We start from the raw sequence: 14,815 nt of genomic DNA, 5'->3' as shown, positions 1-14,815 counted from the left end.
AATAGCTGGTGTCTCCAAGTTGTGAGCTTCTAAATAATTCTTCAGAGTGACTAGGGTCGTGCTTTTTCAGTCTATCAGCAATCAGTTTAGGTTGTACTTCCTCTTTTTTTTGCTAAATCAGTTACCACTTCTTTTTCCAATTTCCAAATATTTCTTAAATCTCATTTACCAGTGTTTTTTTCCTTTAATATTTTTACCTTTTAGAAAATTCTCTGCTATCATTTAATTGGAATCATGAGAAGGAGAGAAATAAAATCGTGTAGTCAATCAGCCAACTTAACTGGAAGTCTCTATATCCCTTTAGATATTGGAGTATACATTAAAGTCTATTTTTATTATAAAGTGGGATTTTGAAATTATTCTAAATTTTTCAGTTCTTTCCAAATTGTAAAGAACTTTCATGTTTACACATTACCTAATACCAAGTTTTGTGAGCAAGATAATTGGGCCTCTTTAGGATAAAGTGACTTGCCCACAGTCACATAACTAGTAAGAATCACCCTCAGCCCTGCTGTAGAAACTATTTAATTAAAAAGATACTTAGCCATTATCTAGATCCTAACCTTGATTAATCATGAATTGAACAATATAATTGTTTAGGGGTTTATTGGCCTTTTATATGAGTTTTAAATGCCTTATTTTCTTGAAAAAAATATTTAAAAATTTTTCTGAGCTCTGTAAAAAAATTGAATAATTCCACATTATTCTAATTGTTTACTATAATATCAAAAGCAAAACATAATGGGAAACATTAAATTATGCATCCACTGTCTGGGATAGTTCAGCCGTTGCACTGTCAGAAAAAAAAGGGGGGGAGAATTCAGTGACATAAGCTGCAAATCACAGCCACCAGATCCAATTTTACCATAGATGCTCCACCTTTGGCTAAACCCATCAACCGTGGTTGTTAAAACCTTCCCCCTCTATTCCCTCAGTTTCATCCCCATTCGCTCACTCAGCAAGTGATTTAACCCCTCTTGTAAGATCAAGATCATACAGTATATATGTCCTCAAATTAAGTTTTCTATTTTTCAGTGCTCTGTTCTAAACATGCTGTACATTTCTTTTCCTTTAAAAAAAAATGGCTTTTTCTTCCCTTGCTATGATTAAACTTTTGGGGCCCTCAATTCTTTTCCCTTTCTTACCTACTTGAGGACATTTCTATATTATTTATTTCTTGCTCTTATGTCTTTAATTTTTCTCATCTCCATTGGCTCCCCACCTCTAAATACAAACAAGACCAAGCCTTCTACATCTTATTATATAGCTTCCTACAATCTTACTAACTTCTTAAACAACTTCCTTTTCTATGCACCGAACTTCTTAGAAAATGAGATGGCACTTCTTACACATATTCGTCACCTACTCAAACTTCAACCCTTTGCTTCCTGATTCAATCACGGGAGTTCTTTGAGTGTGAAAAGCAACTGATAATTCAATCAATACTGTTGACTTGTCACATGTTTCATTATCCTCTGTAGCTCAAAATATTTAACTCTGTGGTCATTTATTCATTTATTCATGTGTATGTGTGTACATGTGGACACTTTTCTTGGTAGTAGGAGTGGTAAACAAAAAAACTTGGTTCCAATTCTCATGAAGCTCCTGATGAGGTAATTGATACAGACATGGGACAAATGAACACACTAAAAATATATCATTTCCGGCCGGCCCGGTGGCGCACTGCTACAGTGCCGCTTTGGAGCGCGGCGGCGCTCCCGCCAAGGGTTCGGATCCCACATACAGACCAGCTCCCGCTCACTGGCTGAGCGAGGCGTGGGAGCAACACCGAGGTTTGCAATCCCGTTGCCGGTCCCTGGTCCGGTACGGGGGCAACACTGAGGGTTGCGATCCGTTGCCGGACACGGAAAAAAAGACAAAAGACAAAAAAAAAAAAAAAAAAGAAAGACAAAGAAGATCAACGTGGTGCAAACATGGTCAGAGAGGAGAAAGTAGCGAGCAATTAGAGTGAGGTGACAAGAACAGGCAGATCACACGGGCCATGTTAAGGGTTTCAGCTTTACTCTTCACTGTACAGAAACCCATAAAAAGAATTTAAATTGAAAAGTAACAGCCAATTTACATTCATTTAAGATCACCCTGACCGCTGGGTGCCTAATAGGTTAGGGGTGGGCAAGCATAGAAACAGAAAGACCAGTTAATATGCTATGGCACATGCTCTGGGTTAAAAATGAGAATGGCTTTGCTTAAAATGATGGCAGTGACTTTGGAGAGAGGCAAGAACTTAAAAATGTATTTGGAGGTAGTGGGGAAAGGGAGAGGACCCCAGATTTGGAGGAGATGGGGAAGAGGGAAGGGCAAGAATTAGAGAAAAAGATCAAATGCTCTGTTTTGTGTATCCTCCTCCTTGAAACCTTCCCTTGGACACTACCTATCTTTCTGACTTTTCTTTCAGTGGTTTTGGCTTCTATTTTTGCCCCAAATGCAAACACATTTGAAGGCATTGCTTAGACTTTCTCTTCTCTCCCTCCCCAATCTTATTTCAATTTCACCTGAACCTAAACTCTGACTCTAGGGAGATGATTCATTAATCTTTCGCTCTTGAGTCAACTAATCTCCTGAGCTATGACTCACATGTTTAATTGTCTTCTGAGTACTTTTCTTTCCATGACCCTTTTGTTATTTCCAACTCAACTCAGAATTAAATTCACGTTCTCTGTATCTACTATGGGGGTCTTCGTTATATTATCGTCACCACCTTCTTCTGGTCACGTGGACTCATGCTCAACACTAACATCTGCTTCCTCCTCGCCCTTTGCTTCAGTTCTAGTGGTTTTATCAGTGCACTCTGTTGCACCTGTATTTCTTCCTTCCTTGTACTTCTCTGAAATAGAAGCCCTGATTGTAATTCAAGCCTCTGCTATATCTTACCAAGATTATTTTTATAACTTCCTATCTTTCTACCTCTATTATCTTTTCTACTCTTATCAACCAGCACATGACCTTTAGAGTAATCATCCTAAATGACAGTTCTAATCATTTCACTTGTGTCTAAAGTCTTCAATGATTCTATTATCTTCAGAGTAATTTCCAAATTCCTTAAAAGTATATTAAACACATATTATAATCTTACCCCAATTTATCTTCTCCCCTGATTCCCAAGTAACTTGAGCTTCTCACCATACTGAAAATTTGTCTGATTCTTTCTCAACTCTTTGCCTTTGCCCATGCCATTTGTGTTGCCTTCACCTTTTCATATTGAAACTCTTCTTTCTATAAAGCACAAAATGATGTCCCTCATCTCTACAACTAGAAAGAAGTTCTTATATTCCCCAATAGAACATGAGTCTGCAATGACTGGGGACAGGTCTTTTTCATCTTACATCTCCCACTGTGCCTCACATACTACCTTGAATACAGCAGGAGCGGCGCAAATATTGAACTGAACTGACATGTTAGCACTCTTTCCGATGAGTTTATAATGTGCCAACTAATCTAGATAAATGCAATTGTGTGATGAATTTGATCTTAAAGGCAGAAAATATGTGAAATTCCTATTTTTTTTTTTTACATGAGCTGCTCACAGAAACAAAATTTCTACTTGACCATGAATGGCCTTCATAGACCTTAATTTAAAAATAGAAATACATATGGGCCGGCCCGGTGGCGCACTGGATAGTGCGCCGCTTGGGAAGCGCAGCGGTGCTCCCGCCCGAGGGTTCGGATCCCACATACAGACCGGTTCCCGTTCACTGGCTGAGCGAGGCGCAGGAGCAACACCAAGGGTTGCGATCCCGTTGCCAGTCCCCGGTCCGGTACGGGGGCAACACTGAGGGTTGCGATCCGTTGCCGGACACGGAAAAAGACAAAAAATAAATTAATTAATTAAAAAAAATAGAAATACATAAAAATTTTCTCAAAATTTTTAACTGTGTTTCAAGTTTCCTCCTTTTTTACTCCTTCCATTTTGGGAAGACCCAGTAAAGAACAGTCTTTATGGATACATTTAAATGCTGAGATATAATCAAAAAATTTACCTACCAGTTTCTCTATCAACCAAAACAAATACTAAGCTATTTAAACATTAGATTGATTTTTCTGAATTGAAAGCTTTGTCTTATCTAAAGTTTTATGCAAGTTAGCAAAATGTGACTATCTCTAAATTTTAAGTAAATTCCATCAAGGTAAAGTTTGCTTCTGCTCTAACAATAGGATCAAGTCCAGTAAAATAAATGATAAATTGAGAAATGGAATTGTTGCTGTGATATAAACTCTGTAACAAAATTCCTACTTATTTTCAACCAAAATTTTTTAGATAATTCCCTAAAAGTGAAAGGAAGAGAACTTAATCACTATCTGAATAATCGCTTGCATTTATACTCTGCACCTAGCTAATTTACCTCTTTAAACTTTTCTTTTCTAAACTGAAGTTTTCAGTCTTTGATTCTCTAATAGCTGCTTTACTTTTTCTGCAAAGATTAGAGAAATGACAGAAAACTGAGGACTGGCAATGCCTTCAGGTTATTTCAAAACCATTTTTTTAAATAATAATTAAAGCTAAAGAAATAATTTTATTTTAAATTTCCCCCAAATCATTTTTGATTTATATATATATATATATAATATATATAATTTTGATTTATATATATATACATATATATAATATATATATATATATCCCAAAAAAATTATCTAAAGTGATATATATTATTTAGGTGTAAAAGTTCAAACCACTGCTTTTATTATCAATAATAGTTGCTATTAATTGCTATCAGGAACTCTTATAATAATACCTTAATAAAATCTCACTCCACCCTACAAGGTAAGCATCTTAGAGCTAAAGAAAGTGATAAGGAGCTGAAGAGACTGGCCTGAGGTCATATAACCAGTAAATCAGGCAATAGGGAGTCAATCCAGCCCTTTCTGAGGCCAGAGACCAAGCACAGGATGGTGTCTGGATATATCAAGGGCCAAAAAATGTTGTGGAAACACCCCCACATGTCAGTGTGCAAGAAATGCTATGGCCTGTTGACTAATTTCTAGCTCTCCCTTTCACTTTTTTCTTTTGCACTTTTTTTTTTTTTTAGTTGCTGGAAATCTTTCTGCTGCATTGTCTGTGATGGTAGCTGTCTTCTCTGAAATACATAGAAAACATTTCCCTCCAGCAGAGCAGCCTCTTTCTGGCAGAATTCTCACTGTTTCCTCCATGCTTTGCTTCCACCTGGTTCTTCAGTACATTCTACTTGGAGTGGCTGGAACACTGGTAAACCCAGCCTGTGAGTAACAGTTTTATCAATTAATGTTACTATGTACTGAACCTTTACACAGAACACATCACTTCAACAGGAACAGTTAAAATGGCAGGTGATCTATTTGTCCCCTGGAGATTTCAATCTCCACTATGCCTCAAACAAGCCTATTTATCACCCCCATTTTAAAAAAATGTTTCATTTCCCTTTATTCCTCTACTACATACAGAACAATTATTAATTCTGCCTGGATGTAGATGGAATGAAAGATTTACTAACCTGGTTAATATCAGTAGCCATTTGGTCAAATACATTACACAACAGGAGGAAAAAAACTCTGCCAAGACCTGGAAGGCAACTTCAGCACACTCAGATGAAAACTCTCCTCTTCTCTCCTCCCTTCCTTCTCTCCTTCTTCCCTCTTGCTCCCAGGAGGGAAGATAGACTCCCTCCAAAAATGACATTTAACCTACTTTGAGAATGTATAAACACGCAAATGAAATGAGCCAATTTTCTAGATAATGTAATGTCTTTAAATTAAATTACACTGATTAAATGTGATCACTAGTGTTTCATAAGACAGGTTCAAAACAAGTTTATTAAATATCAAGGGTGTCTGGATTATCTAGATTGCTTGTATTAATTAAACTAGCCACTTTAAAATTTATCACAATACTTCAGTGACTTCCTGCAATACAGTAATGTGTGTGTGTGTGTGTGTGTGTGTGTGTGTGTGTGAGTATGCTTATAGTTACCAGTGTAATTTATCACATTTTATGTGTCTACCTTCTTTATATTTCTCTGCAGTGGAAGCCGTGATTTTAACTCATGCCCCATTATAACTTAGTGAGAGTATTTTTATAACATTTATCTTTTTACCTCCAATATCTCTCCCATTCTATCAACCAGCACACGACCTTTACAGTAATCATCCTAAATGACAACTCAGATCATTTTATTTGTGTCTAAGACCTTTGATGAAATCTATTATCTTTAAAGTTATTTCCAAATTCCTTAAACATATATATTTAATAAAAATGTATTTACAAACGTATTCATATGATATCAAAGCCATTCATTCAAAAGCCAAAATGAAATTGTGTGTAGTTATAGTTATATATATGTATGTCAGACTTGTTTTTTACATCATTTTAAATCATTTCATTCCATGTATTTTGCATGAATAAATTCTTTTGTAAAATTTTATGATGAGAACATCACTGTTTAACACTGCAAAGAATACAAAAGAAGTGTAAATCAATGCCACTGCACAAACATTTGTGATCTTCCCTCATGTTCTTCCCTGATTTTTGCAGAAAATTGTTGAAAGCAATCAGCCAAAATTTTCTGGGCTAGATGTGGACTAAGGTAATGAGTGAACGTAGTGGGTGAGCACAGCAAGAAAATTCCCAGCCAGCTTAGTCATAGGTTCAACATACAGAAGCCAGAGAGGTGCTATAGCCATTGGCTGCCAAAAAAGCAGATTATGTGATATACATCAGTTAGTCCACCTCCCTCTTGATTTATCCATCAGGAAACTGAGTTCTAACTAAGTCAACTGACATATCTGCTATAGGGATCATGGGCTGGGGACCAGAAGACTTTGGTTAGATTCCAGCTTTTCTCTTACTACCTACGTTAAACTCACTTAACCTCCAAGTTGCACCTTTCTGAACTTTAAGATGAAAGTAATTATCATTCTTCCTTATATCACAGTATTAGGGTAAGAATCAATGGGAATGAGAGACTAGTCCTTGAAAATCAAGTGACATAAAATGTGAAAGGGTGTTTTGAACTGTAAAATCAAGTTACTCTTCTGGGAGGCAGTACAGTATAGTGGTTAAGATCTATGGTCTTAAAGCTGGAAAGACCTGAGTTCTAGTGAAATTCTGCCACTGACCAGCTGTGTGACACTGAGAAAATTACTCTGCATTTCTGAGCCCTTCTCACCATCTATAAAATGGAGAAGAGCTGTTCAAATGACTAAGTGAAATATCTTATGTAAAGCAAAAAGCACAGTACCTAATATATAGATGGCACTCAATTATCAGCATCTATAATGTGTGTTGCTATTATTATTACTATTATTATTATCATCTTTCACATGAATTCATAGTGCCAGACTCAGGACCCAAGCATGGGCATCCTGCTCCCAGCTCTTTCTACCACAAACAACGGGAACACCAGGAGACCTGGTCGTGTGAGAGGAACTGTCTTTCTCACATGAGTTATCCCAGATCCCTCTCTTCCCATTGTTTCTCACCTCCAATCCAACAGCAAGCCTGAGTCTTCACTGTGACATATAGCCTAAATCTGACCATGTCTCATCATCTCTTTTGCTGTCCTTCTGGTCTCTACCACCATCATCTCTAGCCCCGATTCTAGCAGAGCCTCCCAGCCTGTCTTCCTGCTTTCTCTCTAGCCCGGTGAGTCCATCCTCTTCAAAACAGCTATAGTGATCTTTCCAAAATGTAAGTGCTATCATTTCCCTGCTTAAAATTCCACAATAAGGTTTTAGAGATAAATTTCCTACCATGGTGAATAAGACTCCACACGATTTGGCCTCTGCAGACCCATCTAACTACATTTTGTTATATTCCACCCCCTGACCACTTTGCTAGAAATTTGAGTGTTTCTAAGGTACCAACGTATCTCTACCCTGTATTAGTCCATTTCTATTGCTTATAACAGAATTCCTGAAACTGGGTAATTTACAAAGAAATGAAACTTATTTCCTACAGTTTTAGAGGCTGGGAAGTCCACAGTCTGAGGGGCTCATCTGGTGAGCGCCTTCTTCTTGGTAGTGACTCTCCACAACAACAGAGGGTGTCACATGGCAAGAGAAATGGGCTGAGCAAGGGAGCTAACCTTCTCACATGCTCTCCTTTTAAAGCCATCGGAACCACACCCATGACAACCCATTAAACTATGAATCCATTACTCCATGAATGTATCAATCCATTATGAGGGCACAGTCTTCATGATCCGATCACCTCTTAAATGCCCTGCCTTCTACCACCATATTAGGGATTAAGTTTCAACATGAGCTTGGGGGGACATTCAAACTACAGCACATCCCAAGGCAATTGCCCTTGATCTTCTCTTTATCTGGAATTCCCTTTCCTCTGTTTTCAAATGTCTGGGTTCTTCTCCTTGTTGAGTTTTCTCAAAGGTCTTCCTTAGAGAGGCTTCCCTGACCATCCTCTCACTTTCCATTCCACCACCCTGTTCCTTCATGCATGTATGTATATGTAAAAAGCATTTGTTCAAATCTGTAATCCCTTTACTCATATTTGCATGTGTACTGCCTGCCTCTCACCATGAGAACGTACACTCCCTGAAGTCAGGATTTTTGTTTTTCTTGTTCATCCCCATATTCCAGTTCTTCCTTGCTGAAAAGCACATGTACAAAATAGGTGATCAATAAGTGTATTTTGATTGAATAAACAAATAAGTGAATAAAATCTATACCTATTTCTATATACAATAAAAATATATCATTCAAATTATTGACTATGTCCTACACAGATGGCATTGAGAAAGGAAGTACATTATGTCACTCCACAAATATCAGTGGACATTTTCTTTTTTAAAAAGGAGGACTGGAGCTCAGTTTTTGCCTTTTTTTTTTTTTTTTTCCTTCTGGCAGCTGGCCAGTAAGGAGATCCAAACCCTTGACCTTGGTGTTACAAGGTGGCTCTCTAACCAATTGAGCTAAATGACCAGCCTTTAGTGGGCATTTCCTACCCTACTAAGCCATGTCGTACACTAGAAATGAACTACGAGAAAAAAGAAAAAAAAAGGACACTCACAAACTATGTTTTAATAGTAGCAGTGTAAACTCTGGCTGTCTTATAACCTGTGCTTGTTTATTCAAAAAATACTGTGTGGGTGTCTACATTATGCCTATCACTGTTCTGGGAGCTTTAGACATATCAGTTGTTGAAAAGAAAAAGGCAAAAATTTCTGTCATTGTAAAACTTCCAGCATTTTTGTGGTTGAGCAGTAGAGGGTAAGTTAGGAAGATTGAAGGTGGTGATCAGAGGGGAGTACACAAAGTTGAGATTATGGAGCGGTTGTAGTTATTGATCCAGGGCACGGGTTTGTGAACTTTTTCTGTAAGGTAGTAAACAGGCTTTGCAGACCCATCTCTGTTACAACCACTCAGCTATGTCACTGCAGTGCAAAAGCAGCCACAGACAACATATCATGAATGTGTGTGGCTGTGTTCCAATAAAACTTTATGAAAATAGGTGGCAAGCTGTACATTACCTGGCCATAGTCGGCCAACCCCTGGTCAGAGGTAGAAGGTACAGGCTGTGACCATGGGCGTGAGTGGAGTGGAAGCTAAAGTAGAATGGAGGACAAAGACATGGGAGACCCAGGAACTGAGACACCAAGATTTGGACGGATGGAAAGTTGGAAGGATGATGTATATGTATGTGAAAATTGCCAAGACTTAAGACTAGTACTGGAGAGTGTGACAATGAGAGAAGAGCTGACAACTTTAAGAAATAGAGGAAAGTGTCCTCGAGGTTGGCAGATGATGCCACAAAAGAGAGGTGACATACTCTGATAACATGAGATTCACAGCTGAAGTTTCTTAGGGATAAGGAAGGATAATGGTCTGAAAGTGGCATAGGATAAAGCTCCATTCTCTGGGACTGTGGTACTTCTCCACATATTCAAAATAACTTCTCACCAAACAAGATAAACATAGCAATTGGAGTGAAAAAAATTCCAGCAATGAGTCCCCAGTAGCAGGTGCCTTAGGAAGGAGGTTACGGCCCTATCCGCATATGCTGTCATGTGGCATCTCTGCAAACACTAAGCAGCTACTACCTGGAGGCACATTTTTTAGCTCCCACTGGCAAGAAAACCAGCTTCCACATACAGTTTGAATATTTTTTATTGTGTCTTCATCGTAAAATGCGAATTTTAGAGTAGTGGCAGACTTATTGATAACATCTTATAGTATAACAGGCTAAGAGAAGTATCTCGGAGCCTAAAAAATCAAGTTGATGATCACTAAAGTTGAAAAAGATCAGAACATGCCCGAAAATGGAGATTGAGGACTTGAAAAGTTAAGTCCTATTAAAGGGAACTGGAGGCTTTCAAAACGACTAAAATGACACCAAAGAGAGATTAACCAGCAGGCAGAGAGCTGGCAAAATGTGTTCATGAATTATATACCATACCAGAAGTTCTAGCAAGCGAAAAGCATAGGATTAATAATTAACCAGCAGAGTAATAATGGGCTTGTATGTTCTGCTTTTTCTTAGTGAAAAAAAATTGGCTTCCTTACTGTTTATGCTCATTGTTTGGCCCTTCATATTTATAGAGAGGAAAGTTCACAAGCCACATCTGTTTTATAACTGAGACTCTTTTTTTCCCAAAGTTTGTTCAGTGTTACCCTCATGCTGTCACTTGGACCTTCCTGAAAATACTAGAAGGCTCGGTCTCAGGCTCCTGCTGGTGATTTGTGCTACACAGAAGAGCTATGGTCCTGGCCACCAATATTTGAAGCCCTTCTCCACAGTGTTTTATTTAGCACCATAGTTATCGGTATTTGTGAAATGAAGTGCCTGTTTAGCACAGTTCTTTGTAATACATATATGTCTGCTCTTTGCCCATCCAGAGTTTAAAATTCAGAAAAATTAACTGAAAACTCACCCCTGAGCCCCAGCACTCAGCACCTTTCCTGGAGAACAAAAAGGGAGTCCTTTACATTTTATTGAATAAATGAATAAAAACATGTGGAGAACACACAGAAAGTAAAACAGAAATGTTAAACTAATGCAGGAAGGAACATTAATACATATTACTTATTCGTAAGTTCATTTAAAAGTGCTAGGCAAATGAAGAGTTTGGGGGTAACGTACAGGTAAACTAGAGGTGGAATAATCCTTAGAGGGAAGGGAGGACATAGTAAAACCTTTTTCTTCTTATACAGAAGGAAACTAAAAGTTTAGGGTTTACAGCACATCTATTTTCTATTATCACTTTTCTTTCTTAGCTGAGCTTTAATATTTATTTATGACCTCACTGTAGAAAAATTTGCAAAGCACAAGAGTAAGAAAAAAATTAGAAATCCAATAACTAAAGCACTCAAAGCTAAGCCTGTTAATGTTATTTAACTTATTTACTTACAAATTTTTGCCATATATATACAATAGAGACAGATTAGAATAATAAACTCCCATGTATCCATCCTCCAGTTTCAACAATTTTCCACTCATGGCCAAACTTGCTTTAATCTCTATTCTTTTTTGGTTTTTGTTTTGTTTTGTGTTGTTTTGTTTCGGCAATCCAAACCCATGACCTTGGTGTTATAAGGCTGTACTTTATCTCTATTCTTACTTGTATACCCTCTTCCCCTCTGTGTATAACTTTGAAACAAATCCCAGATACATTATAATAAATATCAAATATTTAACATATATCCCTAAGATTGCTAGGCACATTGTAATATAGTTATGTTAATATGGAATACACAAAATCATATATACTTGCATTTACTTTCATCTATTTCTGATTTCAAAAAAATTTTTTTGTTGTTGTCTTTTTTCGTGACCGGTAAGGGGATCGCAACCCTTGGCTTGGTGTCGTCGGCACCGCACTCAGCCAGTGAGCACACTGGCCATACCTATATAGGATCCGAACCCGTGGCGGAAGCGCCGCTGCGCTCCCAAGCGCTGCACTCCCCCAAGTGCGCCACGGGGCCGGCCCCCAAAAAATATTTTTTTTTTTTAAAGATGACCGGTAAGGGGATCTTAACCCTTGACTTGGTGTTGTCAGCACCACGCCCAGCCAGTGAGCGAACCGGCCATCCCTATATGGGATCCGAACCCGGGGCCTTGGTGTTATCAGCACCGCACTCTCCCGAGTGAGCCACTGGGCCGGCCCCCCAAAAAATATTTTTTTTTTTTAAAGATGACCGGTAAGGGGATCTTAACCCTTGACTTGGTGTTGTCAGCACCACGCCCAGCCAGTGAGCGAACCGGCCATCCCTATATGGGATCCGAACCCGGGGCCTTGGTGTTATCAGCACCGCACTCTCCCGAGTGAGCCACTGGGCCGGCCCCCCAAAAAATATTTTTAATTAAAAAAAATTTTTTTAATTTCCTCCATGATTTTTTTAACCTATTTTAACCTATTGGTACCTCAACAATGACTTAGGAAGAAAAGAACCACTTTGGAAACCCAATGCTAAAGCTACTGTCTCTCTCTAGGTGTCCCCTCCTTAAACGGGATAGTGCATGTACAGTGCCTTGCACAAATAGGAGCTATTTGATTTGGTAAGGTTGATATTGCTAAAAATAAACAGCCTTTATTCAGTGCCTACAAGTCAACACGGCACTGAGCACTTACACCTATTACAGCAGGTGGGTGTCACAGCACCTCTGCAAATAAGTCATGATATTATTCCCATTTGGTAAAGGATGACACTGAGGCTTGGAAAGTCTAAGCAGCTTACCTAAAATCACAGAGATCGTAAATGATTGACATGGGATTTTAGCACAACCTTGTCTCACACCAGAGCCCATGTTCTTAACCTCTGTGCAAATTTTGTACTATAAATTCATGTTTTTCATAAGGAACCTAATGATATACATAGAATCACAGAATTGATAGATTCTCATGATATCATCTAGTATAGGCCTCACCTCAATCCAAAATTCTTCAGAAATATTCAAATTGGAGTGAAATCGGGGTGAATATATTAGGACACGCAACTGCCGAGTAATCAAATTCTCCTCGTAGCTGTACAAGGGTAGATTTTGCCATATTCTATTCCGTGAAGACATCTGTAAATTATATCATAATATATATTATTATAGTAACCTTAGCAAAGTCCAAACCAAATTTTGATTGCATCAGTAAATTTTCTTTGCTGTATGATCAATATTAATGATCAAAACAGTATCTGTGAAACTGTTTTAGGAAGGAGATTCTAAATTCTGACCGTCTCTTTTTTCTCTCAGTCTCTGTAATATCATACAGATTTGTTGCAAGCACCATTAGAGAAACCTCTATGAGTTTTTTGACACTGTTCAATGGATTTGGGTGTTTCACAGGGGCACTGTTGGTGGAGTTGGTATATCTCACCTCAAAAGGTAAAAATAGGTTCATGGTATGCTTATATACATTGATTTGATGACTAGGGAACTGGGAGACAATATCTTAAGAGAGGGGCTTTGCCAGTGTAGTCTTTTTCTTAATTGATCCACTTTTGCAATTAAGATAGAATTAAGATAGGAAATAGACTCTTGCTGTATTCATTAATTTCTGGGAATTGTTTTTCTTTTGATAGGAGGAGGTAATTACAGAATGTCACTTCTCATGAGACCCTGTCTGCTTTTTTTAGTGTATTTAAAACAAACTGGTCATTGTATTCTTATTAGGTCTTTCAATGAGGCCATATTCAACAATGCTTCTTAGCTGGCACAGACAAGCCTCAGAATAAGAAAATATAGGAGTGCGGGGAACCTGGATGGTCTTTTTTTCCTTATTCGCCGTAAATTCTGTCTATGGAACCAAAGAGGAATTTTGAGTTGAATAACAAATGATCTTGGGAAATTTACCTAGTAGAAATTTTGGTGAGGAGAAACAACCAATCTGATAAATTCAGATGCAAAATTAAGTACACATCATCAGTACATGTGTTGGTGAAAAAAATCTGACAGGATGATAATAATGATTGGCTGTCAGAATGCATTGCCTTTGGCTGTATTTTAAATGCACAGATTATTTTCTTTATTTGTTCTAAAATGCCAATATAGCTTAAATTTTATTTTAATTTACTTTTGCTTATTTATGGAAAACATCACAAGCTTATTAACTTCTCTACTTCCAAAAATACTTATAGTTGTGTACCTAAAATAACGTAAAGAAAGTGCTGGGTTTTATTCTCTTTTAATAAACACATTTAATTTATCTGCTTTCAAACTATGGAAAAATTAACTCCTGTGAATGAGAAACTCCTCTTAACTCTAAGTCTCCATTCAAAAATATTTATCAGCTGGCCGGCTAGCTCTGTTGGTTAGAGTGTGGTATTGACCAAGGTCAAGGGTTCAGATCCCTGCACAGGCCAAAATCAATCTCTCTCTGTCTCTCCCTCTCTCTCTCTCTTTCAAGGGCCCTCTCTGTTCCAGGCACTGTACTAGGCACTGGGGATACCATGGCAAGAAAAATAAACAGTTCCAAACCTGCATGAGATTTCCAGAGGTGCAGGGAAGCAATAAAATTGAGTGATAAATACAATGACAGGTATAGTAGAGTTCTAGGGAACAAACATACCAAAGGTTGACAAGATCAAACTCTGCCCTTCTTTTAGTTATCTGAGAAAGTTAAGCAAAAGCATGTATTAAATATTTACATGGTGCCACGCCTTGTGCTGCACAGAATTGCATAAGATATGATTCCAGTGCTCAAAGAAAATGATTCTTCATATGTAAACAAGAGACTAGCACTGGCATTATGATTTTATAAACTTGTATCCTATCTCAGTACCTAAAATGTTTTAGATGTTAAATATATGTTTTCTTTCTTCAAATTACTCAGTGAAGATGTTTCTAAAAATTTGCTTTAAATTTTTTTTCTAT

At 37.8% G+C, this 14,815-nt stretch overlaps 1 protein-coding gene across 1 annotated transcript in view; it reads left to right on the top strand.

The window, feature by feature from the left end:
• The window catches only part of SLC15A5 (solute carrier family 15, member 5), a gene marked incomplete at its 3' end in the record, with an annotated part of 67,180 nt that extends 53,853 nt beyond the window's left edge, over positions 1-13,327 (top strand). The window contains 2 exon segments of the mRNA XM_008586378.1: positions 5,049-5,237; positions 13,196-13,327. Coding sequence (XP_008584600.1) covers positions 5,049-5,237; positions 13,196-13,327 — 321 coding nt within the window.
• Between the last annotated feature and the right edge of the window lie 1,488 nt (positions 13,328-14,815).

The sequence above is a fragment of the Galeopterus variegatus genome, unplaced genomic scaffold (genome assembly GCF_000696425.1).
Source record: "Galeopterus variegatus unplaced genomic scaffold, G_variegatus-3.0.2 Scaffold3968, whole genome shotgun sequence".
In the NCBI taxonomy this organism is placed as follows: domain Eukaryota; kingdom Metazoa; phylum Chordata; class Mammalia; order Dermoptera; family Cynocephalidae; genus Galeopterus; species Galeopterus variegatus.
Note: the sequence above shows the minus strand (reverse complement) of the source record. Positions and strands in the feature narration are given on the sequence as shown.